The 15,691-nt window shown below is 41.4% G+C and overlaps 1 protein-coding gene across 4 annotated transcripts in view; it reads left to right on the top strand.

The window, feature by feature from the left end:
• ZNF10 (zinc finger protein 10) overlaps positions 1-14,085 on the top strand; it is a 29,135-nt gene extending 15,050 nt beyond the window's left edge. For 2 of the 4 annotated variants that reach the window (XM_022598215.3, XM_022598214.3), the window contains exons 2-5: positions 3,585-3,671; positions 5,186-5,312; positions 5,661-5,756; positions 10,055-14,084. In XM_022598215.3, the coding sequence (XP_022453923.1) occupies positions 3,639-3,671; positions 5,186-5,312; positions 5,661-5,756; positions 10,055-11,517 (1,719 nt within the window). In that variant the 5' untranslated portion in view covers positions 3,585-3,638 and the 3' untranslated portion in view covers positions 11,518-14,084. Of the gene's footprint in view, positions 1-3,584; positions 5,757-10,054 lie in introns of all 4 variants that reach the window. The other 2 variants (XM_089894302.1, XM_089894300.1) reach the window with 2 other exon arrangements.
• The last annotated feature ends 1,606 nt before the right edge of the window (positions 14,086-15,691 follow it).

The raw sequence follows: 15,691 nt of genomic DNA, 5'->3' as shown, positions 1-15,691 counted from the left end.
TACAGCATGGATGGGTGGGGGGGGGGTTGTAGTTTGATGGGACATTTAGGGCTAGTGAGGGAGAAAAGGGCCCGCCACAGAGAACCCTAAATCCATGCTGAGGACTTGGTCCATTTTCCTGTGAGTACTGGGAGATCCGCAGAGAATTCTAGTCAAGAAGTGCAGCTTACGTGTTTTACAGAGATGATGCTGATGTGGACACTCGTCGGAGTGAGAAAGTCCGGAGGCAGAGAAGCCAAGCCCGAGCCAAGGCCATGGGATCTGGAGGGGTGGGGGCTAGAGAAACGTCTAGGAGGGGATTTACAGGCTGTAGTAACTGATTGGATGTTAAGAGGACAGGGTCTAGAAAGATACTTGCGTTACTTGTCCCTAGATGTCGTGTATGTTTTTAATTAACAAGCAGATAATCCTTACCGTGTGTCAGGCACTGTTTTCTGTGTTTTACAAATATGGACTCATTTAATTCTCGTAATAACCTATGGTAGGCACTATTTAGTCCCCACTGTACAGATGAAGAGACCGAGATACTGAAAGGTTAAGAAGCCACCTGTGAGCAGTGGAGCGGGGTCTGAACCTAGGCAGTCTGGCTGCAGAAGCCATGCTGTTAACCACAGTTGGGAATATTCACTTGAGGTTGGGGAAGACGTAGGGGCAGAGGACAGAGTGATCTGTTCATTCCAGCCCAGCACTGAGCCTGTCGTGAGCCAACAATGGGATGGACCATGGGGTAAAACGAGTAGGTGTGCTCTGTGCCCTGGAAGTGCCCAGGGGGCCATTGAAACGGTGGAGACTGGGAAAGACAGAGAAGCAACAAAGGGTGACCTACATTTAAGCTAATCATAATTTTAAATTTTTATTAGTATTTTTAATTTTAAAAAATGGATGTATAGTTGATTTACAGTGTTGTGTTAATTACTGCTGAACAGGGAATTCCCTGCTGGTCCAGTGGTTAGGACTCTGTGCTTTCATTGCTGAAGATGTGGGTTCAGTCCCTGGTCGGGGAACTAAGATCCTGCAAGCCGTGCGACGTGGCTAAAAGAAAAAAAAAGTTACTGCTGTACAGCAAAGTGATTCAGTTATGTGTGTGTACATTCTCTTTTTTCATATTCTTTTCCATTATGGTTTATCATAGGCTATTGAGTATAATTCCCTGTGCTCTACGGTAGGACCTTGTTGTCTGTCCATTCTATATATAACAGTTTGCATCTGCTGACCCCAGACTCCCAATCCTCCCCTCCCCCTCGGCCACTGAAAGTCTGTTTTCTATGTCTGTGGGTCTTTTTCTGTTTCATAGCTAAGTTCATTTGTGTCATATTTTAGATTCCACACGTAAGTGTTATCGTATGGTATTTGTCTTTCTTTTTCTGACTTACTTCACTTAGTATGATAATCTCTAGTTGCACCTAATCATAATTTTTTAAGTCATTAGAGAAGACTAAGAAGTACCAAGCTGTATAGAGGAAAACTAGGTGAGGGGCTACCAAAGTCAGTAAAGAGGTTCAAGAACAATTGAGAGGTCAGCGGTGCCTCTATAACAGGTGTCATTGGTGAAAACCAGTTTAGCACTGGTGAGGGGGTCAGAAACCGTAGTGCTTTTATTCATGTACAATAAGTATGGGTAGAATTGAAATGGAAATCCTTAAGATCTCCAGAAGACAAAGGGGGCAAACAGTGTAAAAGAAAGCAAATACAAAAGAGCCATCAACATAAACATATGGAAAATATTCAGACCTAGTATTCAAAAGGTGGAAATTAAAGATACAATCTAAATTTAAAACAAGTTAAAAGTGCAGTGTTTATAGACGTCTACTTCTGTCCAAGATGGAGTAACAGGGAGGGGATTTACCTATCCTCTTGCCCAAACAAACAGCAACAACAACAAAAAGACAAAAGACATGAAACAATCGTTTAAAGACATTCGATATCAGACCACAAAGGACAGTTATCCCTGAGAGATGGAAAACCAAGCAGGTTAGCCCTCTGACTGCCCCGGTTTATTGCCTTGAGTGGGTTTCCAGGTTACAGCAGAGGTAGGGGAAGCTGAGAGGGGCTGAGCAGACCCTGAGTCCAGAATGCAGAGCTGAGGCTGGGGAGGGCAGGGCAGCAGCCTTCACAGAGTGCAGAGGGTGCCCTTGAGTGATCACACAAGGCACACATGGGGGAGGAAGCTGCAGGGAACAGCATGTGGCGTTCACATGGGGGTTATGGCCATTACTGCTGGCCAGGCTGGAAAGCTCTTCTGATTCCTGGAGCATTGGGAGTGGAGCTCTATGAAGCACTGAAAGGAAAAATACCTGTCTGCTTAGGATCCTATATTTGGCAAAAGTATATTTCAACAACAAAGGCAAGACAACCTCCAGAATGGGAGAAAATATTTGGAAGTTATTTTATCTGATAAGGGTTTACTATCCAGAATAGATAAGGAACTACAGTTCAACAACTAAAAGACAACTGACCCGGGCTTCCCTGGTGGCGCAGTGATTGAGAGTCCGCCTGCCGATGCAGGGGACACGGGTTCGAGCCCCGGTCCGCGAAGATCCCACATGCCGCGGAGCGGCTGGGCCCGTGAGCCATGGCCGCTGAGCCTGCGCGTCCGGAGCCTGTGCTCCGCAACGGGAGAGGCCACAACAGTGAGAGGCCCGCGTACCGCAAAAAAAAAAAAAAAAAAAGACAATGACCCAATTTAAAAATAGGTAAAGTACTTGAACATACATTTCTCCAAAGAAGATACACAAATGGCCAGTAAGCATATGAAAATAATGCAAATCAAAAGCACAGTGAGATACCACTTTACCCCTACTAAGATGGCTATATAATTTAAAAGATGGCACAAGTGTTGGCAAGCATGGGGGGAAGTTGGAACCCTTGTACATTACTTGTGTGAAAGTAAAATGATGCAGCCACTATGGAAAACAGTTTGGTGGGTCCTCAAAAAGCTAAACATAAAATTACCGTATGAGCCAGCAATTCCATTCCTAGGTATACCCGTCAGCAGATGAGTGGATAAACAAAATGTGGTGGGTCCATACAGCGATTATTATTCAGCCATTAGAGTGAACTACTGATACAGGCTACAGCATGCATGAACCTTGAAAACATGATGCTGAGTGAAATAAGCCTGACACGAAAGGGCAAATATCGTATGATTCCCTTTTAACCAATAAGGGAAAAGAATCTGAAAAAGAATATATATATATACATATATATATATGTATATATATGTAAAACTGAGTCACTTTGCTGTACACCTGGAACTACCACAACATTGTAAATCAGCCATACTTCAGTAATAAAAGGGATTTTTAAAAAATAAGAGGATTTGATGTAGTATTAGAACCATTCAGTTCCAAATGAAATTTAGCATGGAACTCTAGAGGTTGCAGGGTGTGGGAGAGGCAGTCTTCGGAGCTCTTTTCTTCCTACTCTTGGGGATTTCGGGCACTATAGGTGTATTTCTGGAACAGTCAGGTGTCGTCTGGTTGTGTGGATATATAGGTACAGCAGTTGGTCTGAGGGAATCTAGACTTGCGATTAATGAGAACCAGGTCACAGCACCTCTCCTCAAGTTTCTGCCTTTTCTGCAGCTTCACCTGCTTGGGATCTCCTGTTACTCAGGAAGCGTCAGGAACGAGGAGGGCATGGAGGCCGAGTTGCTAACTGCCCGGTCCCACGTAAGTTGGGCTGCCTTCATTCTTTTTTGTTTTCCGACTGAGAATCCCTTTTTAGTTAAGGGTTCTTAAGGGGTCCGTATCTCAGACACTTCCTCCAATAGACTAGCACTGTTTGTTTGCTTTATTTATAGCTGTAGTTTTATTTCCTTTCATATCAAAGAAACACAACTTGAACAGAAATGTGTGAAATATTGAGGACTCTGATGAGATGCTCTTTCGTCTACAATGAGGAATGACTGAGCACACAGCAAGCTTTCTCCCTTCAAGATGATGACAGAACTGGGATGTTGGTGCCTTTCTGAGGGATTCTCTGGTCCCTGGTGGTCTTGGGTGTGGGGCTGGTGTGTTAATTCCTCCCTGGGGACTGCCTGTGGAGGAGCTTGGGGACAAGTTAGGTAATTATCCAGGAGTAACTGCAACCAAGACAGGAAGAGCCCCGGGAGAGGGTGGGTCCTCTGGGGACAGAGAGATGGGTGGGGGACCCTCCTTCAGCCTCACTCAGCTTCGCCCCTAGGTGATACCTCATACTTTACTTCTACGTGTATTCAAAACCCCACCAGAAAGCATAGTCTTTGCTTTTGGCTGTCCTACATATTTTGAAGGATTTACGAGAAGAAAAGTAGTCTATTGTATTTACCCAGATATTTACCCTTTTTCTTTCTCATTCATCATTCCTGAGATTTAAAGTTTCTCTCTTGTATCATTTCCCTTCTGCCTGAAGAATTACCTTTAGCATACTTTTAGAGCAGGTCTGCTGGTAACAAATCCTGTTTGTTTAACTTTCTTTGAGAATGTATTTTTCATCGTTCCTGAAAGATATTTTCACCTAATAATTGAAATTCTGGCATGACAGTTCTTTTCTTTCGGCATTAAAAAATCCCCACTATTCCACTGTCGTTTTCCCTTCACCGTCTTTGACGAGAAACACTCAGTTATTCAAATGGGTTTTTTTCTGTGTGTCATCTATAGATCCTTTTGATGTGTCTAATAAAGGCCTTGCTTCTGTATCTATTGTTTTATTACTATTAAAATATAATCTCTTCTCTATTTTTTAAATGCCTACCAATATTTAGGAAAAATGTTTTGGAAATTTATTTTAGGTCATAAAACATGGCTATGTTGGTCTCTTAAGCGTAAAGTTGCACTTGAGCTCAAGACTGTTTTTCCCTTCTTCTCCTGCCTTGTATTAGGTTCTAATTATTTTACATAAGTGTAGATTAACTGATTCTCCTTGCTTTAGCTGTTTACAACATACTTGATTTAAATGAAAGTGTTTCTGACAGTTTCTAAACTGAAAGCATAACATGGAACAGGTTTCTAGACAGTACGTACTTAATACCATTCCTTTTAGGACTTGTCCAGAATTCAACGTAAATACTACTCACTCCTAGAATGAGTTCTATTCTATCCTGTTTCCCTACCCAAGTGCTATCTGCCTAATCTCTCTTTCTATCAATATTCGGGAAAGGGAGGGCAGAGATATACATCAGGCTCAAATTTGCTTTGTGTTGTAGACACTGGTGACCTTCAAGGACATACTTGTGAACTTCACGAGGGAGGAGTGGAAGCTGCTGGACCCTGCTCAGCAGCTCATGTACAAAGATGTGATGTTGGAGAACTACAGAAACCTGGTGTCCTTGGGTGAGATGGACCTCTGTTTGGGGGTTTTGGGTTCCTCATTGATCAAAAGGTATGGAGAGCCTGAAGCATACATTGGAGTGTGAGCTTGGGGCCAGGGACCTAATTTCTTTGGGGCGTGGAACAAGGTTTTCGTACTCCTTCTGCTTTTATGAAAAAAAAAATTGTTTTGGTTTGTTGAATTTTAAGAAATGTGTATTTTGCTGCCTCTGTAGCCCTACCTTGTCTACTCTTCAGAGCCCCCCAGGACTATTGAAGGGGTCCGGGGTTGGGGGTGAACTGGGATGCTTCTTTGTGTCCAGCCCAGAGCTCCCAACCCTCGCCCAGTACTTTATCTTTCACTGGGAACAGGGCATCAGCTTCCCAAGCCAGAGGTGATCCTGCAGTTGGAGAAGGGGGAGGAGCCATGGCTGTTGGAGAGAGGGATTCACCAAGAGACCTATCCAGGTGAGAACCAGACCACCCGTTTGGGGCAGGAGTCCCTGGCGAGAGTGGTCACTAGTTCTCTGCATTTCAAATGTGAGGACTGGGTTTATTTAGCTTCGGTTTCCCCACTGCTAGTCTGCTTTCTAGTCTTGTCACACTTCCATTTGCATTCATTAAAATTATCTTTCTGATGTTTCCATCTCTGGGCTATTGTATAAAGAAGATGTGGCACATATATACAATGGAATATTACTCAGCCATAAAAAGAAACGAAATTGAGCTATTTGTAATGAGGTAGATAGACCTAGAGTCTGTCATACAGAGTGAAGTAAGTCAGAAAGAAAAAGACAAATACCGTATGCTAACACATATATAAGGAATTTAAGAAGAAAAAAAAATGTCATGAAGAACCTAGGGGTAAGACAGGAATAAAGACACAGACCTACTGGAGAACGGACTTGAGGATATGGGGAGGGGGAAGGGTAAGCTGTGACAGGGCGAGAGAGAGTCATGGATATATACACACTAACAAACGTAAGGTAGATAGCTAGTGGGAAGCAGCCGCATGGCACAGGGATATCGGCTCGGTGCTTTGTGACCGCCTGGAGGGGTGGGATAGGGAGGGTGGGAGGGTGGGAGACGCAAGAGGGAAGAGATATGGGAACATATGTATATGTATAACTGATTCACTTTGTTATAAAGCAGAAACTAACACACCATTGTAAAGCAATTATACCCCAATAAAGATGTTAAAAAAAAAATTATCTTTCTGTTTCAGTGCTTGGTTCCAGCCCTGTTCATTTTGCTTTCCTGATTATTACTACTAACTCAAGCATCTGTGTCCTCTTATCTTTCATAGAATTATTCTATTACCTTTGCCTGTCTTTTCCCTGTCCTGTGTCCCTTCCCACAGCCTTTGATCTGCTGCTCTGTGTAAGCTCTGCCATGGGACCCCATCGCCTGCCCCTGCTCTGAGTTTGTTTTTTGCTGGTTAGCAAATTGCAGCAGAGGCGTCACCAATCCCTGTTGACTTAACCCTCCTTCCTTTCCAGAATTGCTGCTCTCAAAAACACCTGTTTTCTCATAATCTAGCTCTTTATTTAATTTTTTTTCATTTTAATCTTAATATCTGTAAAATGCAGACCACTGTGTGGATTTCTAGCATCAGTCCTTTCCCCAGCTCCCCTGTGTAGAGAAGATCAGCCTTCTGGGTTAAGAAATGAAGGCAGTGCTTCATCTTCCTCCTGTTCTGTTCTCTCTGAGCGATGCTGTCTCTGACCCCTGTCTCTAAGCTCAGTGCTCTGATGTCTTTCTCCTTAGCCCAGCCATCTGGGGGGTTGCTGTCTGGACCTTGCTGCTGATGGCCAACTCCATGTGCTAGTGACCCACGTTGGCTCCTGGGGACACATGGCCTCCCAGGCCCGGTGCAGTCTAGGCACCTCGTAATCCTCTGGCACTCACGTCCACTCATGTCAGGCATTTCCCTGAACCTCAGGCTGTGAGTGTGATGTGAATGAAGTCGTTAGCGTCTCAGTCGTCCTCTATGTTTCACCTCCAGTCCTTTTTTGTGAAACCTTTTGGCTTATTAAGTACAGGTTCCTTCTTTTTCTGAGCTGCCACTTTGTTTCTACTTTTAAATGTCATAAATTTTGTTTTTGACTTTTTTTACATTGGGCCTCGTAGGTGACTGTAGCCAGTATCTGTCTCAGGGCAGGTCCCTCAGACACTGGGAAGTACTTGATCAGTCAGCTGCTTTGGGGCCATGGCAGGAAAGACTGTTCTCTGTTTCCTTTCATTTCCCTATTTCTTCCTGTCCTTATTTTTTCCATTCATGTGTTCAGTTTAGCAGGCTTTCCTGGATGTCTGTTGACAAGTATCCAAAAATAACTGACTATAACCAGCAGTTTAAATTTTTAATGGGAAATTTGTTGTCAAAAGAAATACTGAAATTCCATGTATGTGCTTAATCGACTGGAATTTAAGGGAATCTACAAGCTCTGGGAACTTCATTATCAAAATGAAAAGTATAATGGGTGATGGCTTTAAAAACTCAGTTGATGAATTGATTAATGGATGCTGCAGATTTTGAAGATAACGCACCTGAGTTATCTTCCACGTTACAGAACACATGGAAGATTTTTAGGACTTTAATGCATCCGTGTTTTCTGTCGCTTTCTCCAGACTTGTCTTTCCATACCCAGCCCTACCCCTCATCACACATGTTCATTCTAGAATTTTCCAGTTGGCATTAGTAGTTTGAAAAACTTCTCCATGGGATTCTGATGCACTGGGTGGAGGAGAGGGAAAAGATGGTATATGTCCTGTCAAAACTCATCAAGGTAGAGGTGTGTGTATATGTAATGGAGTATTATTTATCCTTAAAAAGGAAGGAAATACTGCAGTTTGCTACAACGTAGATGAACTTTGAGGACATTATGCTGGGTGAAATAAGCTAGTCTCAGAAGGACAAATAGTGTATGATTCCACGTATGTAAGGTACTTGAAGTAGCCAAAATTATAAAGACACAAAGTATAATGGTGATTGCTGGGAGCTGGGTTGAGAGGAGATTGGGTCCTTATTGTTTAATAGGTATGGAGTTTCAGTTTTATAAGATGAAAATGGATGGTGGTGATGGCTGTACAACAATGTGAATATAATTAATACTTGAATTGTGCACTTAAAAATGGTTAAGATGGTGCATTTTACATTATATGTATTGTTTTAATCACAATTTTTTAAAAAAGAAATCAGGGTGGGGAAGAAACTAGCAACTAACAGAGCTGGGAATGAAAATGAGGACTGGGAAAGGGGTTTGGGTTGTACAAAGGAGGCAGTTAGGAGCCTGGCACAGGGATTGTTTACCAGGGATTATTTCCTGTGGCAGCCAAAACAAAGTTCCACAAACTGGGTGGCTTAAATCAACACATTTATTGTCTCACAGTTCTAGAGGTCAGAAGTCTCTAGAACTGTGTGGGCAGGCCGTGTGCCCTCTGGGGCTCCAGGGGAGGGTCCTTCCCGCCTCTTCCAGCTCTGGTGCCCCAGGTGCCCCTTGGCTTGTAGACACATCACCTCACCCAGCCTCCATCTTCACATGGCCGCCTCCCCTGTGTGTCTGCCTCTGTATCTTCTCTCCTTTTCTTGTAAGGACACCAGTCAGACTGGATTAGGGCCCTCCTACACCAGTACTACTGCATCTTAACTAATTACATCTGCAATGGTCCTATTTCCAAATAAGGTCATAACCTGTGATATTGGGGGTTAAGACTTCAGCATATCTCCTCTGGGGAACACAATTCACCCCATACACCAAGTAAGAGAAGAGTATTGCCCCACTTATGTAGGAAGAGGTGGTATTGGGTAAATAGTGGATCTTTTTCTAGACTTCAGAACCAAACATTTTAGCTGAAAGGCATTGAGAAACAAACGCAGGCTCTGAACGAGGGAAAATAATTTGCAGTAATACACATGCATATAAACAGAAGGGCGAAAAGTCCAGGAGAATGTGAGTTAGGGTTCAGGTTCTGAGTTAGTGTCCTGCATTAGTCCTGTCAGTTTTAATTAAGTCTTGGTGTCTCAGAGCAAAGGAATCAAAGTAGAAGATGGGGATGATGATACCAGTGAGCATTACAAACCGTACTGCTTCGGTGATGAGCTCCCACCTTATATGATACTTAGGATAACCTTATAGGTCCTTAAATGACAGAGAAGCAATATGATTTTTGAAAACTTTAGCAACTTGTCTAAATTCACCACTAGTAGTAGCAAAGTGTAGGTTAGAACCTGTATCTGGGTCCCTTCTGTGCAGTCACCCTGCCAGCCGACCCCATGGCCTTTCTGAGAGGTTTGCTCTGTCAGTCACATGTAATCATTCTGTACTGCTTTGGTGGCATAGATAGAAGACATTTCCTGCCACATGGCTGCTTTCATGGTTTAGGAATGTGAAGAGTTCATGTCAGGGAAGGGCCTGGCAGCAAGGAGACACGTCAGGTTCTTGTATCATTAATAGTCGGGTTAGATCGTGGCAGTGCAGCGCTTTCTGGGTTTCCTTAATTGCCACCCCAGCACTGAATATCCTGATCCCATGTGTCATAGCCAGTCCTGTGGCTTCTCTTACCCTCTTTGCTCCTTTTATGTGCATATTATAGCCCGGCCCATTTCCTGTTAATGGGCCTTCCTTCCCTTTCTCACTCTCTGTCAAGGTTACAAAACCATATTTAAAAGCAACTCTGCATGACTTACATACTTTTTTCTACATATATCCTACCATTCTGACCTTAATACTTTTTTTAGTAATGTAAAGCTTTTCCATTTCTTTCAGATTTGGAGACTGCAGTTGAAGTTAAATCATCAGCTTCCAGTAAGAGCATTTCTAAAGATAAACACTCCTGTGATGTTAAAATGAAAAGAATGGCAAAGAGTGATCTCTGGTATTTGTCACTGGAAGAAGTCTGGACACGTGAAGGTCAGTTGGACAGGCCCCAGGACAGCCAGGAGAGACATCTGAGGCAAGTGGCATTCACCCAAAAGAAAGCACTTCCTCAGGAGAGAGTCTGTGAAAATGGGAAATACAGGGGAAACTGTCTTCTTCCTGCTCAGCTAGTACTGCGAGAGTATTTCCATAAACATGACTCACATCCTAAAAGTTTGAAACATGATTTGGTTTTCAGTGGTCATCAGGAAAGTTATGCAAGCAACAGTAATGACTCTGGTCAAACCTTCTGTCAAAACATTCACCTTCTTCAATTTGCAAGAACTCAAGCAGGAGAAAAATCATACAGATGCCCTGATAACAACTCTCTTACTCATGGTACATCCCTTGGTATATCAAAGGGTACACATAGAGAGAAACCCTATGAATGTAAGGAATGTGGAAAATTCTTCAGCTGGCGCTCTAATCTTACCAGGCACCGGCTTATTCATACTGGAGAAAAACCCTATGAATGTAAAGAATGTGGAAAATCTTTCAGCCGGAGTTCTCACCTTATTGGACATCAAAAGACTCATACTGGTGAGGAACCCTATGAATGTAAAGAATGTGGGAAGTCCTTCAGCTGGTTCTCTCACCTTGTTACCCATCAGAGGACTCACACAGGAGACAAACTGTACACGTGTAATCAGTGTGGAAAGTCTTTTGTTCACAGCTCCAGGCTTATTCGGCACCAGAGAACTCATACTGGAGAGAAACCTTATGAGTGTGCCGAATGTGGGAAGTCTTTCAGACAGAGCACGCATCTCATTCTGCACCAGAGAACCCATGTTAGGGTGCGGCCCTACGAATGCAGTGACTGCGGGAAATCTTACAGCCAGAGGTCTCACCTTGTCGTCCATCATAGAACTCACACTGGGCTGAAGCCCTTTGAGTGCAAAGATTGCGGAAAATGCTTTAGTCGAAGCTCTCACCTTTTCTCACATCAGAGAACCCATACTGGGGAGAAACCATATGCATGCCATGACTGTGGAAAATCCTTCAGCCAGAGTTCTGCCCTCATTGTGCACCAGAGAATTCATACTGGAGAGAAACCATATGAATGCTGTCAGTGTGGGAAAGCCTTCATTCGGAAGAATGACCTTATTAAGCACCAGAGGGTTCATGTTGGAGAAGAGACCTATAAATGTAATCAGTGTGGGATCATCTTCAGCCAGAACTCTCCACGTATAGTATATCAAATAGCTCACACCGGAGAGCAGTTCCTAACATGTAATCAGTGTGGGACAGCACTTGTTAATAGCCCTAATCTTATTAGATACCAGACAAATCGTATTAGAGAAAATGCATATTAATGTAATAAATATGGGATTCTTCACAAAGAGCGATAACTTTATTTAGCATTGGAGAACTCCTTCTGGAGAGGAGCTGCTTTCAGTCTTGTTACTACCCTTTTGTGCACTAGAGAATTGGTCCTGGAGGGGGAAAAACACACAAATTTCACTTTAGTATATCAGATTGTCTTCTTTTCTCAAATTCCCACAAAAGTAGTTGGACTGGGAGCATTCTTCCCCCAGCATTAAATGCTAAAATCTGAGAAGGAATGATTAAGTAAGTGAGTTATTGATAGATGATCCAGCTTTGTTTCCTTCAAAAAAATAAATGAGAGTGCTACCTCAAAAAGGCAAATAAATGAGAGTTGCTGCTGAGGGGAATAAAAAATGGTTATAGTTATTGTAACAAACAATGGAAAATGATATTCCAGTGAATTAAGATGCCATTTTTTACTTGATTGTCCCTCTCTCCTGGGACACTTTGTAGTGTTTAGTCTGTTTTATGTGTCTGATATAAACCACATTTTGGCTAGCAGCAGGGAAAATCTTATCATGTGAGGCAGAGAAGGAAGAACACATTTACTACTATTAGTATCCAGTTTAAATATATTTGCATGTGGGTAACAATTGAAAATGTATCTATGGATAAATGAACAGAATTGACTTGTTAGATAAGGGAATTATGAGTGAGTTTTATAGTCTGTTAGGTGTCACTGTAATAATTATTTGAAGATGCTTTTAAATATTAAAAAAGGATATCCAGTTTCTCCTATTCTACCATGAAGGAAGCTTGAGAACCTCCTGCTAGCAAACTTTCCCATTAATTCTAAGTTATTTGGGGTCATAGAGTTGCGCTCCTTGGGACAGGCTGCTAAAGACTCTTGGGAGGTTAAACACAATGATCCTCTGGATGTTGGGACCTAAAGGAGCATTGGATACTTGAACACGCCAGGGAGAGGCTCCATTTGAGCGGGAGCAGGTACCCGGGCAGTACTTGGAGCAAGTATGCTCCTAAAATAGACACAGCACTGCTTGTATCTTTATGAAGAAAACAGTGGTTAAGAGTATGCGTCTGAGCTGGGCTCCCCAAGTTGAACTCCCACCTCTGTCCTTCCCTTGCTGGGTGAACTTGGGCATGCTGCCTAGCTGCTCTGTACCTAACTAACAGATGTCCTCCTCTGCAAATTAGGGATAACATTACTTACCTCATGGGATCGTGGTGAGGAGCAATCAAGTAAACATATAAAGAGCTTAGAACATGCCTCATGTGTATGAAGTGCTTTATTACATTAGGTGTGATTGTTAACATTACATTATTGCCCCACCCTGGTGTCTGTCATTCACTTTAAACTGCTTGATTGCCAGTAAGAACTGATGGAGCTCTCACTTCCCTTCCAGTCACACATGTCTTCCCTTTTACCTGCATCAGAACTTACCAACCAAGGAAATCACTGACCCATAGTGGGTATATGGATGCATTTCTGAGGATCAGTAAACAGCTTTTAATATTGCATTCAAAAGCATTCTCTTTGTACGGAGGTTTTCCCTTTAAGAGAGAGGAACCTAATCTTCAGATTCTCTGGTAAGTCCATGACCCAAAAAAGATTTAGAAAGAGAATCTGTTTTAATCCTCTGTTTCATTCTGTAAATGGATCTTGTGGGTGTAGGAACTGACCATTATTTGCCACTTTCCAGCAAACAATGTGTATATGTTAGATGCTCACTGACTGTTGAATGATATAAAGATTGTTGAGAATAACAGGACGACGACCTTGCTGTCTCTCCCAGGACTAATCTAGAAATGCTTGTTAGACTCGAGAGACCTGAGAACTGCAGGAGCAAGAGGCCACAGCTCACTCTCTGGCACAGTTGGGATGAAGGCCTCATGTTTTGAGAACCTCTTGGCGCCTCAGTTATGGCTGAGTAACTCCTCAGTGATTACACACCATTCATGTATGTAACGTACTCCTACCAGAAGTGGTTTTCATTACAAGCAGTGGTTCTCTCTGGGCATAAAAGACGAGCCCCGTAGCTGGGCCTCTTAGAATTTCCGATAACGTATGGCTCAGTTTTCCTGAACTGTGTAGTGGAGATACTGCTGGTACCTATGTCCGAGGATAGTTGTGTGGATTAAGTGAGATACTGTGTAAAGTACTTGAAACAGTGCCTGGCACATAGGAAGTACTGTATGTCTTAGCTATTAATAATAATAATATTACTATTATTAACACTCTAAGGAATGTATGTCTGCGGATGATCACTGAAACAGTACTTACAATACTGCAAAGTTTGTAATATTAAAAATGTATAATAGAAAAATTTTTATTTATAGACATTAAGGTTACACAAACAGAAAGCTTGGTAACATAAAAAATGTCCTTGTGATGTACAAAAAATGCATGATAAATAATTGTCAATACCAAGTAAGCTCAGATATGTAAAAATAAATGAATTTCAAAAAACGGAAATGAATCTTGCTCAAAACTCTAAGGAGATTTGTCAAAAGATTAATAGCAATTAACCTACGTATTGGGAGAATTGGTGTTTGCTTTTCTTTTTTTTTTTTTTTTTTGTACTTTTCAAAGTCTCTTCAGAGAATATATATTACTTTTAGGATCAGGAAAACAATCTTTTCAGTGATGGAATATTTTCTCTTCAAAAGTTCTTGTCTACAAATAAGCTACTGGAACTTTAATAAGGGAATTTGGCAAGGTTGCAGGATACAAGATCAATATACAAAAATTGATATGTACAAGCAGTGAACAATTTGTAAATGAAATCAGAAATACAATCTCACAATGATACAAAAATATGAAATACTTAGATATGTTTAATGAATTGAACAAGATCTGTACAGTGAAGGTATAAAACATTGCTGAAAGAAATTCAAGAACACATAATAGAGAGCATGTAATAAATATTATAAGTGAAGAAATACACCATGGTCAAGGATGGACAAACTCAATATAGTAGGAGCGCAATTCTCCACAAACTAATCTTTAAGTTCAGGGGCATTTGTGTGGAAACTGACAAGCTAATCAGGAAGTTATATGGAAATGCAAATGACCTAGAATCACCAAAGAAATTTTTTTAAAAGGATAAGGTTGTAGGGCCTACAATACCTAATTTCAAAGTTTACTATAGAACTATACTAATAAAATGATGGCATGAGGGTGGATATAGATCAATAAAACAGGACAGAGAGTTCAGAGTTTGACCTACACATATATTGTCAATTAAATTTTGACATGAGAGCCAAAATAACTCAATGTGGGAAAGACATTCTTTTAAATGAAGGGTGGTGTGACAACTGGATATTTGTATGGAAAAAACCCTCCCCTTATCTCACATCACATCCAGAAATAACTCAAAATGCATTGCAAACCTAAATGCAAAAGCTAGAATTTTTCAATACCTGGAAGAAAACATAGGAGAAAATGTTTATGTGTATAAGAAAAGATAGAACAAAATGCATGAATCATAAAAGAAAAATGATAAATTGGACTTAATAAAAATTTTAAAACTTCTGCTCTTTTGAAAAGAACATGAAAAGGCAATCCATAGGCTGGTATATTAACAATATGTATATCTGACAAGGGCTTGTATCCAGAATACAAAGGATGCTCATAACTAACTCATAAATTATACAGTAAGAAGGTGAACAAAAAAATGTGCAAAATGATTTGCCAGATGCTTCACAAAAGAATGTGTATAGATGGCCAGTAAACCCTTGTAAAAATGCTCGACAGCATTAGTCATTAGGGAAATGCAAGTCAAAACCAGGAGGATATAGGACTTCACATCTAGTAGCATGACTAAGATAAAAAAGATAAGGCTAGTTATTGAGGATTGGAGAGATTGGAACACTCACACGTTGCTGGTGGGATTATAGAATAGTACAGCCACTTTGGAGGACAGTTTGGCATGTCTTCAAAAGGCTAAACATACAGTTACCACGTGACCCATCAATTCCATTCCTAGGTAAATAACCAAGAGAAGTGAAAATATGTCCATGTAAAAATGTGTGCCTGAATGTTAAGCATTGTGATCGTCTAAAACCAGAACAAACACAAATACAGTAAACTCAACAGATGTCATGTATAATAATTCACAGCATGTGAGTAGATAAAACACATTGTAGTCTAGCCCTACAAGGCTAAATGTTTAAATCTTAAAAGCATTCTAAGAATTCAGA

Source organism: Delphinapterus leucas, chromosome 14 (assembly GCF_059928025.1).
Source record: "Delphinapterus leucas isolate spDelLeu-1000000601 "Yukka" chromosome 14, BTC_Dleu_Yukka2, whole genome shotgun sequence".
NCBI classification, from domain to species: domain Eukaryota; kingdom Metazoa; phylum Chordata; class Mammalia; order Artiodactyla; family Monodontidae; genus Delphinapterus; species Delphinapterus leucas.
This window is presented reverse-complemented; position numbering and strand designations above follow the sequence as displayed.